This window comes from Carettochelys insculpta, chromosome 6 (assembly GCF_033958435.1).
Source record: "Carettochelys insculpta isolate YL-2023 chromosome 6, ASM3395843v1, whole genome shotgun sequence".
Classification (NCBI taxonomy): Eukaryota; Metazoa; Chordata; order Testudines; family Carettochelyidae; genus Carettochelys; species Carettochelys insculpta.
The window spans coordinates 16085346-16102675 of record NC_134142.1 but is presented as its reverse complement, the minus strand read 5'-3'; the positions used below and the strand labels follow the sequence as shown (position 1 = coordinate 16102675).

At 43.5% G+C, this 17330-nt stretch overlaps 1 protein-coding gene across 5 annotated transcripts in view; it reads left to right on the top strand.

Moving 5' to 3' along the window:
• Positions 1-1656: 1656 nt before the first annotated feature.
• PPP2R5E (protein phosphatase 2 regulatory subunit B'epsilon) overlaps positions 1657-17330 on the top strand; it is a 103711-nt gene continuing 88037 nt past the window's right edge. For 3 of the 5 annotated variants that reach the window (XM_074996329.1, XM_074996328.1, XM_074996325.1), the window contains exons 1-2: positions 1657-2144; positions 5247-5410. In XM_074996329.1, coding sequence (XP_074852430.1) covers positions 5254-5410 — 157 coding nt within the window. In that variant the 5' untranslated portion in view covers positions 1657-2144; positions 5247-5253. Of the gene's footprint in view, positions 2145-2873; positions 2982-5246; positions 5411-17330 lie in introns of those variants that run through there. The other 2 variants (XM_074996326.1, XM_074996327.1) reach the window with 2 other exon arrangements.

Sequence of the window (17330 nt, the reverse complement as noted above, 5' to 3'; positions counted from 1 at the left end):
AATTGTATGAGAGAACACTGAATTTGGTTAATTTAGAGAATTTTAATTAATAAATATGGAGACACAAACTCTCTATTAACTAAAATGCTGAAGTCTCACCTCTGTTAGACACTTGCACTGAGGAAGAGAAAAACTGACTTAGTTACCTTGGTGCCAACCCCTATAATAGATTCACTTAAACCAATTTATCTTAATACCATAAGTTACTACAGTAAGCTAAACTGGTATAAGTGGATTTGAAGTGATTTAAGTGCATCTATATTAGGGGTTTGCTCCTCTGTAACTGTTCAGTTCTATCAATGCAAAAATTTTAACGTGGTCAAGACAGGTCTCTATTGCTGTTTTTTTAAAACAAATCTTCTGGTGATATGACAAGTTAGATCAAGCCCATGGGACTTGAAAGATCACCCCACTTGTGGCTGTTGTCTTTCTATATTCGCCACAGCACCTGCCCCCCCAGGCTCCCTCAGCCCCTCCTCTAAATAAATGCCCTCCTCCTCAGCCAGGCACCCCCAGCCCCCTTGTTCTGAACTAATGCCTGTGACTCACCAAATATTCTGGGGCTGCCAGCGCTGGACTTGCTATGCACTTCTCCCACCAAGGGTAGAGCAGGTGCGTGGGCAGGCAGCAGTCACACAAGGTTCTAGAGGAGCCACATTTAAAGGCTCCAATAGCCACATGTGGCTCCAGAGCCAGAATGGCCACACCACAAAATCAGTAATGTTGCCCTTCCTTTGTCAAAATCACAGGGGACAATTCTGCTGGTATTTATATCCGAGGAATCATATAATTATTTAACCATCACATGAAAATTATCAGCTGTTGTTAAAGAAACACTCACTTTGGGCACAGCTGTAGGTGTACAACGCTTAAAAAAAGGCCTCAGAGAACCCCAAACTCTCCCCCCTGGGAGGCCCAAGTGCCCTGGACCACAGATGCGGAGGGGCGGGCAGGGGGAGCGTCTTCCCCGTTCGTAAGTTCACAGGGCGGGGAAGACCAGCTGCCAAACAGCTCTTAAGCGCAGTTGTACTTCTGCAGCGGCGGGGTGTAAGTTCCCATTTACACAGCGCCTTGTCCCGCCGCCGCGCTCCGGCCTGGGGCCGCACCTCCCAGCCCAGCCCAGGGAGATCGGATCCCCCCTCACCGCCGGGCAGCTCACCCCATCGCCACACACGTGGGCGGCAGCCACGCTGCGGGAGCGCGGACGGCAGAACGCATTTATCCCAGCCGGCCAAGGCGGTTCGCTGCCCCTCGGGGAGAGCGCGGCTTTACCTTGGCGGGATCCCCCTCCTCCCTCGGGGGGCAGCGGGTCTCGCCCTTCCTGCCGGGTCTCCACGAGCGGCAGGGCCGGGGGGTGGGGGTGGGGGTGGGGTGTAGCGGTCCCGGTGCGCGGCCTCGCGGTTGCGGAGAGCGGGACAGACGGGCGAGAAGCTCCGTGGAGCAGCCACAGCCCCTGAGCGGGGAAGCCGAGCCTGGCTCTTTCCGCCGAGCTGCTGCTGCAGCCGCCGCCCGCCCGGCCTAGCCCTGTCCCTGTGGCGGCTCCGGCGGCGTCGCTGCCACTTCCCGGCGGCGGGCGCCAATGAGGCGGCGCGTCCCTGCCGGCGGCGGGCTGAGTGGGCGTGTGCGGGGGGCGGGCTGTGGGCGGCGGCAGCACGTTCGGTTGTGTGTGTGCCATGGCCGGAGCCCAGTGAGAGTGGCTGACAATAGGAGCGAGCGTGAGCGCAACCCCGACCCCGCCGGGACCTCTCGCTGCCCCAGCCAGCCAGCCGCCGGCGGAGGAGGCCACCGCGCCAGCCGCAGCGCCCTCACCGCGCCAGCCCGCCCCGCCGCGGCTCCCCTCAGCTCGGCCCGCGCTCGGCCCCCCCACTCCGCAGGCCCCTCCGCAGGGCTCCGCCGGGAATGTGAGTGAGGCAGCAGCCATCGCAGGCAGGGGGCCGCGCCGCGCCGCGCGCACGGGACTGAGCGGAGCCCGAGCAGCCGCCCGCGCCTGAACCCGCCGCCGCCCTGCGCTGGGGAGGCCGCCGCCGCCGAGGCCTACAGGCTCCTGCCGCTGCAGGGACAGAGCCCGGCGCGCCCCGCCGCCGAGCCCCGCGCGCTCCGCCTTCTCCTCCTCGGCTCCGGATTCTCTGCCAGGGAGGATCAAGGTAACTTCACCCCCGGCCCCGAGCGGGCAGCGAGCCGGCCGCGTCGCGGGGGGGGGGAGGGCTGGTGGGGGGGGGGGGAAGGAGGCCGCCGGCCCCACTTCCTTCTCCTCCCGGCGTGTGGACATGACATCCAGGAGCGCCCGACGGAGGCAGCTCCCCGAGCGCTGCGCGGAGGCGCCTGCTCCCGGGGCCCATCCATCGGCATTTCGCCTTTTCCTCGTATTGTTTTCCCCAGCGGTGACAGTCTCCGGCGCGCGTGGCGGCGTCTTTACCAAAACACCTCAAAATGCCCGTGTTATAAATAGGCGCTTCGCTGTTGAGAGAGAGCTAAGCTGTCAACGCAGTTCCCCACCACTTGTGCTGCACTCAGTAAATAACCTCATCCCCCGCCCCCTCCCCACCTCCATGGAAATTAGTGTTTCTTCAAGGCGGTTAAGGGCTCGTTTGGGAAGGTGTAAATGTGATCAGTTTGTTTTACCGTCATGCCGCCAAGGCTGGTTAGTCCTGGTGAATTAGAATTAGCGTTTTAATAATTTATAAATCAGGTGAGAGAAACTGTTACTAAATTTACAGCAGAGAAGTGTGGGTAAAGCTTCTTGCTGACACCATGGTCCTCAGCTGAAGTGAGCTGCTGGAGGCTTTGACCGTTAATGTTGTTAGCAATTTCATTTTGGGACTGTGTACAAATACTTCTGGGTTAATGGCTAGGGTTTTTTAATAGTTACATGTGACAATGAGATGAAACCTTTTTTTGTGGAGGCAAAATAGGAGTGACAAATCCAGAATCTAAAGTATTGTTTTTAGTTGATTGTTTGCAGAGTCCTGCTGACACAACAGGTAACTTTGTGGTTTATATCTTATTAGTAGAACTCTTCTCTCTCTTTTCTTAGGAATCACAAATTGTTTTTTGGACTGCAAGTATATTACCCTTTCCCCATATAGTTTGTCTGACTTTCCCATGAATCTTGCATGGGGCTTTGATGCCATGGTGATGTTGGCATCTGTTTCAATTGGTAAATAACATCTGTTTCAAGTATAGGAGTGTGTTGCTCATAGCCTATTAAATGTAGGATGTATTATTTGTGATGATAATGAAGTTATGCCTGAGAACAAATTAAGTTAATGAAATTAGAATTTTGCGGGGGGTTTAGGTGTGTTTAGTTTCACTGCTAATGTCAAGGGATTCCTCTTGATTCCTTGAAGTAATTGTGTTTTTATATTTCCTCTGTGCGTGTGTCTGTGTGTGTATATATATATATAAAAATTATGCACATGTTAAAGTTGAGAGGGTTTCGTTTACCAACCGTAATCATTCTAAACATAGTTTATAAAATTAAAACAAATTAACAACATTTATAAAAATATATTTTGAATAAAAAAATCCAAATAATGTTGATTGAAAATATTTATGAATCAGATCAGCCCCCAAGTATTGTAGCCAAATGCGGACTTTTAGGCATGGTGCAGGTTACAAAACCAACTGTAAGGTAATAGCTCTTTCGATAATGGGAACTAACAGATATCAAGTGATCTGAGGACTCTCTAAAATATGCTGTAAGGCCTTCATCCTGCAAACATTTACACAGATTTGAGTAATGTGAGTAGCCCCACTGATTAAAACTGTGTAAGTGTTGGATCTGGGGCTAAATCTTTTTTCTTAAATATGTTCTTTTCACTTCACTGAGAACAGGTGGTATAACTTTTTTGACAAAGAAGGCAAGCCTGGTAAAAATCAATTATTTGGTTGAATTAATCATTTTAGGGTTTTTTGTTTTGTTTCGTTTTTAATTTTTCACAAGTAGCATGGAATGTACTCCAGAAATATTAACATGTAAAAAAGAAGTGTACAGAGAGAGTAGCTATTTCTAGCATGGAGAATAAATGACGGCCTAAAGCAGTGGTGGGCAACCTGTGGCCCGTGGGCTACCCCCTGAGCCTCTCACTCAGCTGGGCACTGAAGCCCCATACTTACCTGCTCCTTCCCTGCCCCCCAGCACTTTTGGAGGAGCCACAAATTGCCAGATTTATGCTATGTTCCCATTCCTCCCCCTCCCTTCTGGAGCTGGGACACTGCAAGAGGCATATGAGGGTAATACACAGGGGCTCTGCAGGTGGAACCCCACTGGGCTGCAGGCTGCTATGGCCCACTGATGTGAAGGTGGGCCACTCATGCAGCTCACACGTTATTCCAGACATCCTGGTCTCAAGGATTATCTATACTTAAAAAGGTGGCAGAGGTGCAGCTACAATGATGTAGTTGTGCTGCTGTACTGCTTCATCAGTGTAGGTATCATTGTCACTGGTTTCTTCCATCTGTGTAGGTACTCCACCTTCCAGGGACAGATTGTAGCTATGTTGACATCTGAAGCCTCCATCTTTGACATAGTACTGTCAGCATCGGAGTTCGGTCAGTGTAACTGCAGTGCTCACAGAGGTGGATTTCCCACACCTAGAGTCACATAGTTACACCAACATAAATTGCTAGTGTTGACCAAACCTATCAAGTTGAGTGAACTTTCCTTGTTTTTAAAGCATGGCAGTATGTTTTAGTAAACGTTTAATGTTTCCATGAACCACGCACCTTTGTAGACAGTGAACTGAACTTCATTGCTGTTTCATCATATTTATTTTAATTGTCCTAGAAGAAGTTTGTGGCTTTTAATATAATATCATATTATTTTTGCGCTCCTAAATGCATTCATGGTGTTTTGCGAAAACAAGTGAAAGACGCAAAAAGCTTATGATCGAAGGCTTTGATCCTGTAGACAGGTATACACAGGCATGCTCCCAGACCTCTGTCGAGTCTCCATGCCTACAAAAGTTACTACATTTGTGTATGTGATTGCAGAATCAGTGCCTGAATTCAGATATAATGTAACAAGTGAGAGGCATAGACAAAACAGGGAAGGGAAAGGACAAGAATTACAATAGCACCAACATAAGGCCTATCTGTAAATTGATGGACCATTTCTCTTTGATGTCAGAAGTAGGTTTTTAGGAGGGATGTGAATGAGGGAAAGCAGGGGGTTCTTGGCATACTCATTTCATATTTACTTATTTTCAGCCACTGGAAATGTATTTATAATATGTGTTTCCCTTCAGTAGGGATATGTCCTCAGCACCAACCACTCCTCCGTCAGTGGATAAAGTAGACGGATTTTCTCGGAAGTCCGTCAGGAAAGCCAGACAGAAGAGGTCACAAAGCTCCTCCCAGTTTAGATCTCAGGGCAAGCCTATTGAATTAACTCCCCTGCCTCTGCTAAAAGGTAAGGCTCAAGATCTGTTGTATCATTAAAACTTTTTTGTTTCACACCAGACACCTAAATGCCAAAAAGTAGTGCAATAGAAATTTGAGGGGGAATTTGCCATGTAAGTGAGGAACAGTTCATACCGTACAGTATTTGTTCAACTATAAAAATACTGGGATCAGTTAGTATGTTTAAAAAAGAAAAACTTGTATCTATGAATGGATATGTGTCTACTGTTTGCAATACTTGTGGAATTTCTGAATGCTAATACTAACCGTTGCTGGTAGGCTGAAGGCACACAAGCATTTTGCACATATTTTGGGTGATCAGCCATTAGCATTTAATCCAATGTGGCAATAGTTTTTAATGGGTAGATGATTCATTAGCAGGTGTGAATGATACTAATTTATCATTGAATTCTGTGATTTGCCAAGCACTTTCTTCAGGGAGCTAAATGCTCTCAACTCCCACTGACTTAGAGTACAAGTCTGGGAGGGCAGAGCAACTCTCAGAATCATGTTGTTGTAGAGAATAAGCCATATGTATTTTTCATTTCTCGTTCATTCAGCCTTCCAAACCTGTTATTAAAGAGGCTTATTTCGTCAAGTGCAGATTTCTACATTTTATCATTCTCCTTTTTGTTCACAGGCAAAGAAAATAAGTACAGTTAACTAATGTTGGTCATTGTGGTAGTTTATATTGGAGTACATAATTTTGAACATTGTCAAGGTCTGGAAGACTTAGGCCTGTCAGCATTGTTTTGTTTTGCAGATAAGTGTATTTCCCACATCCCTTCTCTTTGTCAGTCTGATACATTTGTTTAGTCAAAGGACTTAAATATGTAAAGGGCTGTTCTGACCAGAATCCTGCCCCCCTGCTTGCCACGAGAATGGAATAGACACGCAAAAAATGCCCACATTATATAAGCCTCTCTCAATTGAGAGAAAACCAGGTTGTCTGAATTCTTGTTAGTGACTTACTCAGTGGAGTTGTCATCTTTGTAACCTGTGTGAGACCATTTTTGTGGTTCTGATAGAGTTTTTAACATCAAGAGTCAAACAACTTTTTAAAAGTAATGTTTTAATTGTAGATTAAATTTTGGGCTTGTCATCTTTGATACCTTCCCTTTGAGATGCCCAAGGCTCTAGTTAATAAATATGGAAAATTTTCTCTTTGGTTAAAATGATTACATTTTGAAGGTAAATAGATGTGATATTTTATGTTGAGCAAACTGTTACTACAGCTCTTATTACATATTTGTATCTCAGTGGTTCCTAGTGATTAATTCAGGGAATATACTTAGCAGTTTATGCGCACACAGTGCTTTTTTGGTGCTGATACTTGCCATTACTGAGTACTGGCACCTTGGTAGCCCCAGCCATGTGGTTGGCTAGCTGGCGGCAGGATGGCAAGAGGTGAAATGGGGAGCCAGCTCAGTACTGGCTCCTCCTTTTTTTTTTTAAAAACCTAAAAACCAAAAAAAGTACTGTGCACACATAACGAAAATGTAGTCCCCACCATCTAAGGCCCCAGCTCTGCAAACACTTATAAATGTACTTAACTTGACTACTACAAGTACACCCATTGAAATAAATGAGATTATTCATGGCAATCAAGTTAAGGGTGTGTGAGTGTTTGCAGGATTGGGGTCTAATTTTTATTTCAAAATAACGTGTGATCAGAGCAACATGGAGCACTAAGTATTGGTGAGGGAATTATGATTAGTATCCTGGCTCACAAATTGAAGGTTTGATTTTTTGCAAGTTATTTGTCACTAATTTTATTGATCTTGGGTCAGAGGGGGCAGGGGTCTTTCATGCTGACACAAAGATTCACCTGTGATGATTAGTTTCTGGGATTTTGGTCTAATACTGCTGCAGCTTCAGTTAGGTAATAGCTCTGTTAAACGGATGCCATCAGCAAAAATTCACTATATTGCTAGAATATGCTTTACTTATTTACGGTTACCAGTAACACCCCAGATTACTAAAGCTGAAAGGAGTGAAATATATAATAACTTTTACTCATGTTGTGCACTGCCAATCTTTTATGTAGTCAGTTTCACTGTTTCTCTTGCAGACTCTGTCTTGTCTTTAACATCAAAGTCAAAGATAAGTCCATTGTCTTCAGTAAATATGCCATTGACTTAAAAATTACCCCTAGTGTTTGTATGGATCTGTCACATAAAAATAAGAGCACATGATTGAAAATATTGGTAGATTTTATGCATTCCTGCACAGCCTGCCCTAGCATTACAGAAGACTCTGAACTGTGATTTGCTATTTTGCTAAATAAATTAATGTGAAGAAACTGCAGTGCTTTCAGCATTGCATATGTAGTGAGTGTATGTAAATAAGTTCAAGTGTATTGTTTTGTGCTTACTCTTCTGAGTAAGCAGAAATGTGAGTATTTAACTTTGGTGTAGTTATAGCTGTTGTGTAGATTGCACAACCACATTCTTCTCTGTGTTACTAGTGTAAATTCAAAGTATCCCTACTAGTTCAATTACTATGGATTTATACTTGGCATACTTGAACTTAATTTGGAATTTCCAGCTCAGACATTACCTTATATTAACACTTTTTGCCTTTTGTTTCAAGTGTGAAAAGTGGGATGATGAAAGAAGTGAACATGTGCATGTGTGATCTAGCTATCATAGTTAATGCTACGTCTAATCAAATGTGTGAACTTTAGATCTTAAGTTCAGTCTGATGTTTTCATATTTTGCCCAGCGCACATAATGTGTACAGCATTGCAGATGGTATATTGTGGGTGCTGCCTGTCTTAGAGGCAGCCTTCTGAAAGGGGCCGTTGAGATTGTAAAAGCTGACAGTTACCAAACTTTTGAGAGCTTGTGGGAGAGCAGTTGCAACAGGGAGGCCTCATTTCTTGAGTCTATATTCCCACGTAAACCCAGGTGTCCAAAAACACAACTTTACCTTTTTGATTTTCAGGTCTTGTCTGTTGAATGATCATGTAAGAATTGTTTTTGCTGGTGTAGCATGTGGCTTTTTTGTATGTGTTTTGTATACTTTTTGTTGGAGGGTATTTTGTTTTAACTAACATAGGTTTACAATAAGACCACCACACTGTGGCCGTGTCTACACTAGCCAAAAACTTCGAAATGACCATGCAAATCGCCATTTCGAAGTTTACTAATGAAGTGCTGAAATACATATTCAGCACCTCATTAGCATGCGGGCGGCCGCTGCACTTCGAAATTGATGTGGCTCATCCAGACAGGGCTCCTTTTCAAAAGGCCCCTGGCTACTTCGGAGTCCCCTTATTCCTCTGAGCAGATAGAAATAAGGAGACTTCGATGTTGGTGGGATCCTTTTGAAAAGGAGCCCCGTCTGGACGAGCCGCATGGCGGCGAGCCGCGTCAATTTCGAAGTGCTGCAGCCGCCTGCATTCTAATGAGGCGCTGAATATGTATTTCAGTGCTTCATTAGTAAACTTCAAAATGGTCATTTGCATGGCAATTTCGAAGTTTTTGGCTAGTGTAAACTTAGCCTATATGAGGCAACCCAGTCTAGAGGGAGATTAATATGAGTGCAAGCTACAAAGGAGATGGTGGGAAGAGAAAAAAATACTTATTTAAAAATATCAGGCACTGAAATCTAATCAAAACACTGCTACTCTTTCCAGGCTCTTTTTCGTGCTGCCTTATACGTGCGTGTGCAGTGCTGAGTAGTGTGTACTGAAATTGGACAGGAAAAGAATGTTTTGCACACCATCTTTACTGGCATTTAAAAACATGTCTTTTTTTTTTTAATGGTACAAGCTTTATTATCTGACATCCCTGGGGGAACCTGGGATGCCAGATAATAAAATGCCTCAGTTATTCAAGTTGGGGCTGGCAGCAGCCCTGCTGTTCTTCCCACCCCCAGCTGGTTATCCTGGTTAATTGAATGTGTCAGTTACCTTAGTGCTGGATAATGGGGCTTTTACTGTATTAAATAAAACAAAGGATTTTCCCAGGAAGATGGGGTACCTGTCTGGTGTGAAGTTTTCAATTCAAACTATTTTGTATTATCTGGCTGCATTACAAGGTACCTCAGGAATCTAAAACTTAAAAATCACTTCCCTCAGCCTGTTCCATTTTCTTTGATGATCTAGTATAATTGTTTGCCTACTGTTGATTCTCCCTCCCCCCACCCCCTGCAGGGCAGTCTGTACTTAAAATGCTGTAGCAGGACTGTTGTAACACTTCAAGTAAGATAGTACTACACTGAATGGAAAGATTATCCTATTGGCAGAGGCTATGTCTACACTTACAGGGAATGTTGACAGCTGTTACGCAATTTTAGGTGTGCCAATTGCATACCTAAAATTGATTTTGCAGTTGCCGGCTTTGGTCCTTGTCCTCACTGCAGAATATCAATGGTAGTGCGCCTCCCATCGACATTCCTTAATCCTTGTGGCTTGCAAGGAGTTCTGGGGTCGACATTGACCCCAGAACACATCATTTTGCACATGTGTGAAACGGCGCCCTGGAAGATCGGTCTTCCATGGCGACGGTAGACCTACCAGAGAAACATTATCATCAACATAGCACTGTCTATACCAGGGGGTCAGCAACCTTTCTGAGGCGGAGTGCTGAACTTTGACCTATTGACCACTAGTTATGGTCTGAGTGCCAGTGATACTTTTTAAAGTCACTAATAGTCTTAATTACAAAAGCTTCATTAATAAATAAATTAAAATGTAGAGGTTTACTGTTTAGGTGGTGGTTGGTAGCGTTAGCTGGTCTTTTGTTATTCCACAGGCAGCATGGCTTTGAGCAAGCTCCTGGCTGCATGGGGAGGAGGGGCAGAGCAGAGCTCCCACCTTGTGTGCCGATGAAAATGGGCTTGCATGCCACTCTTGGCACTCGTGTAGACCAGGGTTCAGCAAACCCTGGCACCATGGGTTAGGTCATTATGGGTATGTCTACACAGCAAATTTATTCTGGAATAGTTTATTCCAAAAATCAGATGTTCCAAAATAATGCACCTACACAACAGGGAAGCCCCAGAATAAACAAAATTTATTCCAAAGTAATGTGTCTATGCACAAAGCAGCCTATTTCAGATTAGAGCTCCTAGAAGCAGCATTTCCAGGGGCTCTAATCCTGAATACTAATGTCTACACATCAGAATTATTTTATTTTGAAATAGTTCCTATTCCCTGTCTACACAGCCTCTATTCTGAAATGTTTTAGAATAGGCTCTATTCCTTGTAGAGTGTGGTTTACCAATTTTTAAATAAGCCCTCCCCATTTTGAAATTATTTCAAAATAGCAGTTGCATTGTGTAGACACTCACAAAATTATTTCAGCGTAGCAGCCGTTTTTCCAAAATAGCTCCGCTCTGTAGATAGTCCCTCTAACTGCATCATACAGAGAAGTGTGGATTTTTCATACCCCTAAGCAACGTGCAGTTATACCAGAGTAAGTTTGTAATGTAGGCCTAGTTTAAAACTGTTTCACATTTAGACTGAATGTTAGAAATTTCAGCTCAAAGGTTAATTTTAATTTTGGAAAATACTTTGCGCAATACAGAAGGAATAGCATGAACTCTGCTGCTTCATTATTATGAAATGTATTGAGGTTCTAAGAGCCACGTTTAATATCATGGAAACTATTTCTGTAACACCAAAAGGGAAGCACTATATACCGAAAAGGGAACATTTTGTTGCATGTTCTGTCATGCATGTGATTTATAGTATTAATTTCTTTATTAGCTTGATAGGGAGCCAGAGCAGGATGGGGGTGCAGCGTCTGGGAGTGAGGTAGAGTCCAGGAGCTGGGGCTGGGGTGTGGGATCTGAGTGGGAGGAGGCAGAGGATGGGGACACCTACCTGGTGCTGTTCTTGGGGTGGGAGAGTGCAGGTGGTTCTGGCCCACCGTGTGTGGGCAAGCACCTCCCCTCACCATTCCCAATAGCTGGGATTCCAAGCCAGTGGGAACAAGTGGGAGTGGAGCCTTCAAGTAGCACCCAGGATAGAGCTGCTTTGTGCTTCTATTCCTGTCACATAGCCACTTCCTCCCACCAGCCAGGCAGACCCTGCATGCCAGATACTGACCACAGCTTGCCTGCAACTGGCCTGCAAGACTTGGGGCTTCCCTCCCAGCAGTGGGGGGCTGATGTTGGTGGTCCAGCCAAGGGGTGGGTGCCGAACCTCTGTGTTGCTAGAGTGCCAGTGTCAGCTTGCCCCGCTGCGTGGGGAGGAGGTTCAAGCCTCAAGCTGCAGGTCATCGGGCCCATGGGCCTTAGGTTCTCCACCTCTGTTTTCCTGTTTTGTTTTCAATTTTATTTTCAATATTTGTGAACACTACTTCATGATTTGCTCCAAATCTCTGCTGAAATTCCACCCATTTTCTTCTGTTTTCCTGCACTCTTGGTAGTGCAAGTTGATTGTTTAACTTGAATTTTTGCATCTGTTTATCTGATGGTTATGAGCTATCTTTTTTTAAAAATGTCTTTAGCTGTTTCCAATTTTGTGTTCTTTTGAACATTCCATAAATTAAATTAATTCCCTTAAAAAAAAAAGTTGTCTGTTAACTGGGTGTGCTGCTTGCTCTCAGATGCACTTTAGTTCATAAAATTAAAAAAAAAAAAGGAAAAATTAAAACAGGCTTCTCGTTGATTTTATTTTTGTTGTCATGGTATCTTGTGAAAACGTTAGATGAAAGACTAAACGCTGAAATTAATTAACTACGGGCATAGTCATATTTGCCTGTAGCTTCACATATAATAAGCAGTTTTGTCGCACCTTAAAGACTAACAAATTTATTTATTAGGTAATAAGCTTTTGTGTGTAAGACCCAGTGATACAAACAATTAATATCTACAGAAGTTATGTAATTTTCTTCTGTATCTTTGGTAATGATAAATGTCTCATTTTTCCTTTGCAGATTTCGTTTTCCGTTGTGTGTTCACAGGTAAATAGGTATAGCATCATGGGATATTTCATATAGTCACTGGTTTAAGTTGCTGTGTAGTGAGGAGACCACCCATTCTGTTTTCTTCATTAGAAACCGTATTCTTTTTGAGAAGAGGCTAAGATCAAATTTCCTCTTCCTATGTGCATTATTATTGTTGATGATGATGATGATGGCAAAGAAAGGTAACTCAGATTCACCTGTCTCTTCCCTCAAATCTGTGTCTTTTCTTGGGCCCATTCTGGCAAAGATTTAGTTGTGTGTAACTTCTGTGTGAGTAGTTCAGTTGACTCCAGTGTGATGTTAATAACTTTGTGATTGCAGGACTAGGGTCTTCTGTCTCTGAGTGACAGAGGGTAATATTGATGATAACCTAAATGTAAGCAAATGTTCATATTCATCTTTATGTTGGGGGAACCCCTCTCCTTATCTTACAGCAAAGATAGAAGGGAACCCCAAGACTGGTCAGAGGGAGTAACCTTTGTCCTTGTTGTATGTCTCTTGTTTGTAGGGGAGTGGTTGATAATTCTGGATATAGAAGAGAGAGCAGCATCTGCCCTTTGGTAAATAGCCTATAACTATGTTTTAAGTAGGTGGGGTAGTAAAGATGTGTATTCCTCCTGCTCTCCCCGCATCCCTGCCTTACACTTTTATAAATATCAGCTGCTGATAGGTTTTGGACCAGTGGCCTTTTCTAGTGTGTATACTGTCGTACTTGGTTGTTTAATAAAGCAGGTTTTTTGGCCTTACAAGGGATGTATGAATCTTCTTCATTGCGTGATATTCTTTGTTCTGTCATTGATTAGCTTTCTGTTATGTTTGCATTGCTTGACAAGCAATTATGATTTAATAGTCCTGTTTTAAAAAGCCTCTCAGCTTTTTTTGGTGCTACATTCTTCATTATATGGATATGCCTTACTATTTTTAAGTCCCTACTGATTTCTTGAAAACTTTGGTCAAAATTCCCCTTTCCAATCCACGTGACAGGTGTTAACTGTGGTTTTCTTCTCTAAATATCAAGTGTGTACATATTCAGCACTATTGCTAATATCAGTCGTGCATATAAGGAACACAATTAATTGTGTTGAGATCTTTCTGGGGAAGAATTTGAAAGAGAGGAATTTTAAAACAAAAAGTAGAAATAAGGGATATGGCCTGAAAATATAAAGAACCCTGCCCTTTGTGACTTGCAGTGGAATTGAAAATAAGATACGGCCACTAAGTATGGTGATTAGTAGAGAGGAAGAGGTAAGGATAATAGCTTAATTGTTAGTTAGTTTTGTGGGCTGCTTAAGATTAATGTTAATCATTAAAAATGTTGAGTTTTTAAAACCACAATAACTTAAATAGGCCTGGAGCCAAAATAGTTGGCTGAGATATTTTGTAAAATGGGGGGCGGGGGCAGAGGGGGGATGGGGAAAGTGTAAAATCATATTCCCAGTGTTAAAATACTTTCAGCAGTTATTTCTCGATTAGGGAGTATAATTAAATATTCTAACACAACTGTATTCTGAAAAATGTATGCTACTGTCCATGTATGATCAAAAGATAATTTAAAGTTGTATATTAGCTAGAGAACTTTTTGCAGATTTGATTAAAACAGTGAAATGTACATAATATTTGCGTTCTCAATTCTTTATTAATTTTTTGCTGTTTGTAAACAATAGATGTAAATGCTACAGTTTGTTATGCTGTGTCAGGGAAACATAATTCTTAAATTTACTCCTTTTCCTTATGCTCAGGATCACTTCACAATAGAAGTCATGCCTCTTGCCTTGCAGTGCACTTTAAAACTATACTCCTGCACTGATTTAAGTCTAAGCCTAAATACCCTGCAAGGCAAAGTATAAGGTGCATTCTCCTGTGGTATCAAAACCGAATTTGTACTGAGGGTGGGGCACAACTGTAAAGTATCGAAAAGCATGTGAATAGGGGTGATTGAGTACACTATTAGTTTTCATAATGGAGAGAGGTAAATGGGGGCTCCCTCAAGGTTTGGTGGAGGGATCAGAGCTTTTCAGCACATTCATAAATGATCTGGTAAAGGGGGGTGAACGTGAAAGTGGACACTTTGCCTTTTGCGGGCAAATTTTACTCATGGTCATTAACTCCAAAGCTGAGTGCAAAAGCTTAGAAATGGTTCACACTAAACGGGGGGTGCCTGTGTGACAAGATGGCAGATGAAATTCAGTATTGATAAATGCAAAGTATTGAATTCTGGAAAAAATAATCCCAGTAATACATACAAAATAATGGGTTTTAAATTAACTGCCACCACTCAAGAGTGAGCTCTTGGAGTCCCTGGATACTTCTGCGGAAAACATGCACTTGGTGTACAGTGGCAGTCAATCAAGCTTAACAGACTATTAGGAACCATTATGAAAGGGATAGATAATAAAACAGAAAATCTCATAATGCCACTGTATGAATCAGTGGTATACCCACACCTTGAATACTGCATGCCGTAATGTGGGGGTCTGGAACCTACAAGCTGTGGGCTGGATCCAACCTGCAGCTTGCCTTGGTCTGTCTTGTGAGAATCAGGGCTCACCCTCTCTCCACAGGGGCATGAGCTGGTGCTGGCGCTCCAGCTATGCATGTAGGCCCCCACATCCACCGCCCCCTCCCTTCCAGACTGTGCCCCCTCCTCTCCAGACCCAACCCTGTTCCTGCACCCTACATCCTATTGAGACCTCCACTTTCAGCCCACACTTTCACCCCCTTTCTGCCCAGACGCCCACCCTTAGCCTGCTTCTGCACCCTCCCTCCTGCCCTGACCTTGTACCTTCAGCCTTCTCCTGTGCCCCAGCTCCTGCCCAGACCCTGTCCTCCTACCTCCAGCCCATTCCTGCACTCTCCTTCCCACTCAGACTTCACACTCCTGCACTGTAACTCCCGCACAGACATACCACTCCCACCCGCCCCCTCCTGCATGCTGAATCCCTATTTTTTTGCCCCACCCCACAAAATCTACTAGTCCCAAGCCCCAGAAGAGTTAACCCATCTCTGGTGGTAAGCTCTGTGCCTCAGGAATTCCCTTTCACCCCCACATTAAGGGGTTAAGCTTGTGGGGAGTGAGGTGGGTGTCTTTTTTTTTTTTTTTTTTTTTTTGTTGGTTCTCAGTTGCAGGCCACATCTGTGAGGGTTGGGTTTTTTCTCCTTCCTTCTCACTTATATTCTGGGTCACTGAGAGGCTTTGATTCTTGTTTTTATTTCTCACTTATGTGTGGCCCCCAAGTGATTTCTGTGGATCAGTGGCTCACAGCCCAGAAAAGTTTCCCCACCCCTGCAGTAATGGCTGCTCCATCTAAAAAAAGGTACACAAGAATTGGAAAAGATGCAGAGAAGGGCAACAAAAGCAATTCAAGATATAGATCTGTTTCCATATGAGGAGAGATGGAAAAAGGCTGGGACTTCTCAGCTTGGAAGAGAGACTACTAAGGGGGGATTCAATAGAGCTCTATTAAATCATGGACTGTATGAAGAAAGTGAATAGGGAAGTGTTAGTTATCCCTTCACATAACACAATAACTGGGAGCACTCAATGAAGTTAATAGACGGTAGGCTTAAGAAAAATAAGGAGGTATTTCTTCACACTGTGCATTGTCAACCTATTGATCTCATTGCCATGAGATGTTGTAAAGGCTTGAAGTGTAACTGGATTCAGAAAAGAATTGATGAGATCATGCAGCATAGAGCCATATGCAGTGGCTTTGAACTAAGATGGTCAGGGCCACAACTCAGTGCTCTGTTTCCCTATAACTCTGACTACCAGAAGCTGGGACTGGACGAGAGGAAATAGATACTCAATAATTGTCTGTTCTCTTTACTTCCTCAGAAGCATGTGGCACTAGCCACTGTCAGAAAACAGGGCATTGAGCTAGAAGGGCATGAGGTTTTAGGGATGTGTTTGTGTCCTTTTGCTTCTTTATGATGTATCAAAAACATCTGAAAGATGATTTTTTTTAATTGTGCAAGTATCTGTTTGAAATGTAGTCTAGCTTGTTGGAAAATCTTGTGGATGTCATATGTATTTTGAAATCTGACAATACGCCACAATGGCCGTTCAAAGGAATGATCTAACTACTTTTTGTCACCTCCTCGTGGTCCTTTTCTCCTGTTACTGTCACAGGTTATTTAACCCTGGTTTGATTTCTTTTTTCTTATTATATGTGCTGATTGTATTTTCAAGTTTTAAAATACTGGGTGCAATGTGGTTCTCTCTGTTGCTTTCAGGGTTTCTGTAAGTATTGTTCTGCAGGTTATATTGTACTAGCACATTTATCCAGCACTGCTCATATAGTTAACTCAATTAAGGAATTCAAAAACAAAGTGAGAACAAAGTGCACAGTTGGTCTACCCTTGGCACTCCCCAGCCAGAGTCAGGAATGCAGAAGACTGCACTTTTCCCTTGCTCCTTGGCAAAGGGGAATAGCCAGCAATATCCCCAGAGGAGTCTGGGTAGGGAAAGATTCAGCCCCCACAGCCTCTCTATAGGGCACCTGGTGGGTGTAAGGCTTGGGGCTGAGGCAATTCTGGACGGGGTGGGAGAGTGCCACAAGCCAGTCTGTTTCACGTGCCTAGTGATTCTGTTTTCTGTATGAGGAGCAAACCCATTCCAGACACATCACATTTTCCTGGCACAGATGAACCTTGACCTTGCTTTGTTATGATAAAAAGAAGCTGTATACCAAATTTGGTGGTCCTAGCCCTTACCATTTTGAAAGGTGTTCTTGAATAAACCAGACAAACTCTCTCAAATATATAGTAGATTAGAAAGGTTGGATTGGATATGTGGTACTGTAAAATCAAATGGTATTTGGAATAGGTTGGAAGTTGGGGCAGGAAACGAATTCAGGGTCAGGGATATGTAATATTTCTAGTTTCCTTTTATGTGGAAGCTTTAAATATTTAATAAGAATTCATATATTTCCATTTAGTTTTTCCTCTAGAAATTGTTTAGATTCTCTTCACTCAGGATGTTCTAAAAATTTCTTCAGTTTGGCTTAGATA